The following is a 4,295-nucleotide window of genomic DNA, read 5'->3' as shown; positions in this document are numbered from 1 at the left end:
GGAATTTTTGGGGTTTTCTCGTGGGAATTTTTGCATTTTTGGTAATTTCAGTTCCCCGGGTGGATTTTGGGGTGAATTCCGGGGATTTGGGGTGAATTTGGGGTGAATTTGGGGTCCGTACCCAGGTAGTTCTGCCAGCAGTTGCGCGTCTGGTTCTGGTTGGGGAAGCGGCTGTCGAACGGCGCCGTGCGGTAGCGGCACAGCTTCAGCTGCATGTCCTCGGCCATGGCCAATTAACCTAATTAGAGAGCGCAATTAACACCCCCGCTCGTTAATCCCCCTCCGGAGAACATTCATCAGCGGCCCGAGGGGTTAATTGGGTGTGCAGAGCGTTAATTGCGGGAAAAACGGGAAAAAATTGGAATTTTTCAATTATTTTGTCGGAGTTTAGACGCCAGAAACGTCGCTAATTAAAGTAATTAGCGGCTAATTAATTAGCTACGTGACTAATTAGAACCTACTTAGTTATCAAGTTTAATAATTAGCTCATTAATTGTTAATCAATCCGCAGCCACCATGATAAATATGACAAGTGAAATCAGTAGGAAAGGAAATTTTAAAAAGAATTAATTGTGCTAATTAGCAGCTAATTAATTATCTAATTAATTCATTCTTTAGTACCTGTTTAGCTAATTATCATTATTTACTACCAGTACTTATTAGCTAATTATATCAGCACTTATTAATTAATTATCTCAGCCCAACCTGTTAATTAGCTCATTAATTATTGCCAGCTAATTAGCAAAATTAACAAAATTAAATAGAAACAGAAACACCTTAAAAATCATTAATGATCGTAATTAACAGCTAATTAATTAGCTAAGCAATAGATTCAACCCTAATCAATTTATCATTAACCTAGCTTGCTAATTAGCTCATTAATTATTAATTAATACCACCTAATAATGAAAAATAGAGAAACTAAAAACAGAAATAGAAACAGATTGAAGAACCATTAATTATTCTAATTAGCAGCTAGCTAATGAGCTAAATAACTGGTTCCAGTCTAGTTAATTAATGGTCAACCCAGCCGGTTAATTAGCTCATTAATTATAAATAAATGCCAACTAATAATGAAGAACAAGGAAATTAAGCAGAAAAGAGGTTGGAAAATTATTGTTGACTCTAATTAACAGCTAATTAATTAGCTAATTGACTGGTTAGCACCTAGTTAATTAATAATTAACCTAACGTATTAATTAGCTCATTAATTTGTAACTAATCCCACCCTGCAGTCATTAATTATTAATTAGCATAAGGATTAATTAGGAGCCTGAGGCGTTAATTGCTGGGAAAACAGAAAAAATTACATTTTAATCTTAATTAAATTTAATTTCAATTAAACTTTAATTTTATTTTTTTGTGGGGGGTTTTGGAAGAGAAAACCGTCATTAATTAAGGTAATTAGCAGCTAATTAATGAGCGAACCAATTGATTCCCACAGAGTCAATTAATTGCTTCCCTAGGCTGTTAATTGGCTCCTTAATTCTTAATCAGCCCCGCCCTGCAATAGCAAATAAGGGGATAAAACTCATTAATGATGCTAATTAGCAGCTAATTAATTCGTCAGCACACTAATTAATGTCCAGCCAGTTCGTTATCTCATTATTAATTACTTTGTTGTTCGTTAATTGCGCCCTACAATGACAAACAGCAGCAGCCAACACAGCAGAATAAAATCATTAATTAATTAACCATTAATTAAGTCTGATTGTTAATTAACTCCACCCTGCAAGGAGAAACAAGAGGACAAACCTCCCATTAATTATGCTAATTAGCGGCTAATTAATTAGCTGGACAATTGATTAGCCCCCAGCTCATTGATTATCAGCCTGGCCATTCATTAGCTCATTAAGGGTTAATTAGCCCGACCGGGCAACAAACTGCTCCCAGTTCATCCCAGTTCAAACCAGTTACCCCAAATCCTCTCCCAGTTCCCTCCCAGTTCATCCCAGTAACTCCCAGTTCAAACCAGTAACCCCCCCAGTTCCCTCCCAGTGTCCCCAGTTCACCCCAGTGTCCTCCCAGTTCAAACCAGTAACCCCAAATCCTCTCCCAGTTCCCTCCCAGTTCATCCCAGTAACTCCCAGTTTAAACCAGTAACCCCCCCAGTTCCCTCCCAGTGTCCCCAGTTCACCCCAGTGTCCTCCCAGTTCAAACCAGTAACCCCAAATCCTCTCCCAGTTCCCTCCCAGTTCATCCCAGTAACTCCCAGTTTAAACCAGTAACCCCCCCAGTTCCCTCCCAGTGTCCCCAGTTCACCCCAGTGTCCTCCCAGTTCAAACCAGTAAACCCCCCAGTCCCCCCCCACTGCATCCCGATTCCTCCCAGTCCAGCCCAGTTCAAACCAGTAACCCCAAATCCTCTCCCAGTTCCCTCCCAGTTCATCCCAGTAACTCCCAGTTTAAACCAGTAACCCCCCCAGTTCCCTCCCAGTGTCCCCAGTTCACCCCAGTGTCCTCCCAGTTCAAACCAGTAAACCCCCCAGTCCCCCCCCACTGCATCCCGATTCCTCCCAGTCCAGCCCAGTTCAAACCAGTAACCCCAAATCCTCTCCCAGTTCCCTCCCAGTTCATCCCAGTAACTCCCAGTTTAAACCAGTAACCCCCCCAGTTCCCTCCCAGTGTCCCCAGTTCACCCCAGTGTCCTCCCAGTTCAAACCAGTAAACCCCCCAGTCCCCCCCCACTGCATCCCGATTCCTCCCAGTCCAGCCCAGTTCAAACCAGTAACCCCAAATCCTCTCCCAGTTCCCTCCCAGTTCATCCCAGTAACTCCCAGTTTAAACCAGTAACCCCCCCAGTTCCCTCCCAGTGTCCCCAGTTCACCCCAGTGTCCTCCCAGTTCAAACCAGTAAACCCCCCAGTCCCCCCCCACTGCATCCCGATTCCTCCCAGTCCAGCCCAGTTCAAACCAGTAACCCCAAATCCTCTCCCAGTTCCCTCCCAGTTCATCCCAGTAACTCCCAGTTTAAACCAGTAACCCCCCCAGTTCCCTCCCAGTGTCCCCAGTTCACCCCAGTGTCCTCCCAGTTCAAACCAGTAAACCCCCCAGTCCCCCCCCACTGCATCCCGATTCCTCCCAGTCCAGCCCAGTTCAAACCAGTAACCCCAAATCCTCTCCCAGTTCCCTCCCAGTTCCCCCCAGTCCATCCCAGTCCCTCCCAGTCCCTCCCAGTCCATCCCAGTAACCCCCCCAGTCGCTCCCAGTCCATCCCAGTCGCTCCCAGTCCCTCCCAGTTCTCCCAGTACGTCCCAGCTCTCAAAGTCACTTTCACCCCCTCACGCCGCTGGCCGGAACCAACGAGTCACGCCGGAAGCGACGGAGAGTCGCCGGAAATGACGTCACCAAAGACCACAGAGAACCGGCTTCGGGTCGGAGCGCCTCCTCTCGGAGGCAAAATGGCGGCGGCGCCCCGCACCGCGAGTCCGCCGGAACTGCCCCGGAACGGCGCCAAAACGCCGCGAGCCGCCGAAAAAACCCGTTAGAGCCCCAAAATCCCCATTTTTTACCCCAAAATTTCCATTTTTGTCCCAAAATCCCCAATTTTATCCCCAAATCGCCATTTTTGTCCCCAAATCCCCATTTCTTACCCCAAAATCCCCTCAGGATCCCCCTTGAGGCGCTCTGAGGGCACTTCCGCCAAAAAGTGGGCGGGGTTTGAGCGTCGGGAGGGAGAGTGCGCATGCGCGGGGGCTGAGAGGGCGCAGGTTGTGGCGTCATTTCCGGCTCCGGCAGAGGCGCGCGGGCCACGCGTGGAGAGAGCGGCGCGATGAGGCCGGGTGGGAACTGGGACGGACTGGGACAAACTGGGATAAACTGGGATGAACTGGGATAAACTGGGAGGGACTGGGATGGAACTGGGACAAACTGGGACGGACTGGGATGGAACTGGGAGGGACTGGGAGGGACTGGGATAAACTGGGATAAACTGGGATGAACTGGGACGGACTGGGATAAACTGGGAGGGACTGGGACAAACTGCGATAAACTGGGAGGGACTGGGACAGACTGGGACAAACTGGGACGGACTGGGAGGGACTGGGACAGACTGGGACAAACTGGGACAAACTGGGAGGGACTGGGACAAACTGGGATAAACTGGGAGGGACTGGGAGGGACTGGGATAAACTGGGACAAACTGGGAGGGACTGGGACGGACTGGGATAAACTGGGACAAACTGGGAGGGACTGGGATAAACTGGGATAGACTGGGATAAACTGGGACGGACTGGGAGGGACTGGGACAAACTGGGATAGACTGGGATAAACTGGGAGGGACTGGGATAAACTGGGA

The 4,295-nt window shown here is 48.1% G+C and overlaps 1 protein-coding gene across 1 annotated transcript in view; it reads left to right on the top strand.

Moving 5' to 3' along the window:
* The first annotated feature begins 3,336 nt into the window (after nt 1-3,336).
* Nucleotides 3,337-4,295, top strand: part of LOC102039280 (rRNA 2'-O-methyltransferase fibrillarin) — an 8,847-nt gene continuing 7,888 nt past the window's right edge. Inside the window, exon 1 of the mRNA XM_031065501.1 lies at nt 3,337-3,481. Coding sequence (XP_030921361.1) covers nt 3,337-3,481 — 145 coding nt within the window. The remainder of the gene's footprint in view (nt 3,482-4,295) is intronic.

Source organism: Geospiza fortis, unplaced genomic scaffold (assembly GCF_000277835.1).
Source record: "Geospiza fortis unplaced genomic scaffold, GeoFor_1.0 scaffold1108, whole genome shotgun sequence".
Taxonomy (NCBI): domain Eukaryota; kingdom Metazoa; phylum Chordata; class Aves; order Passeriformes; family Thraupidae; genus Geospiza; species Geospiza fortis.
Note: the sequence above shows the minus strand (reverse complement) of the source record. Positions and strands in the feature narration are given on the sequence as shown.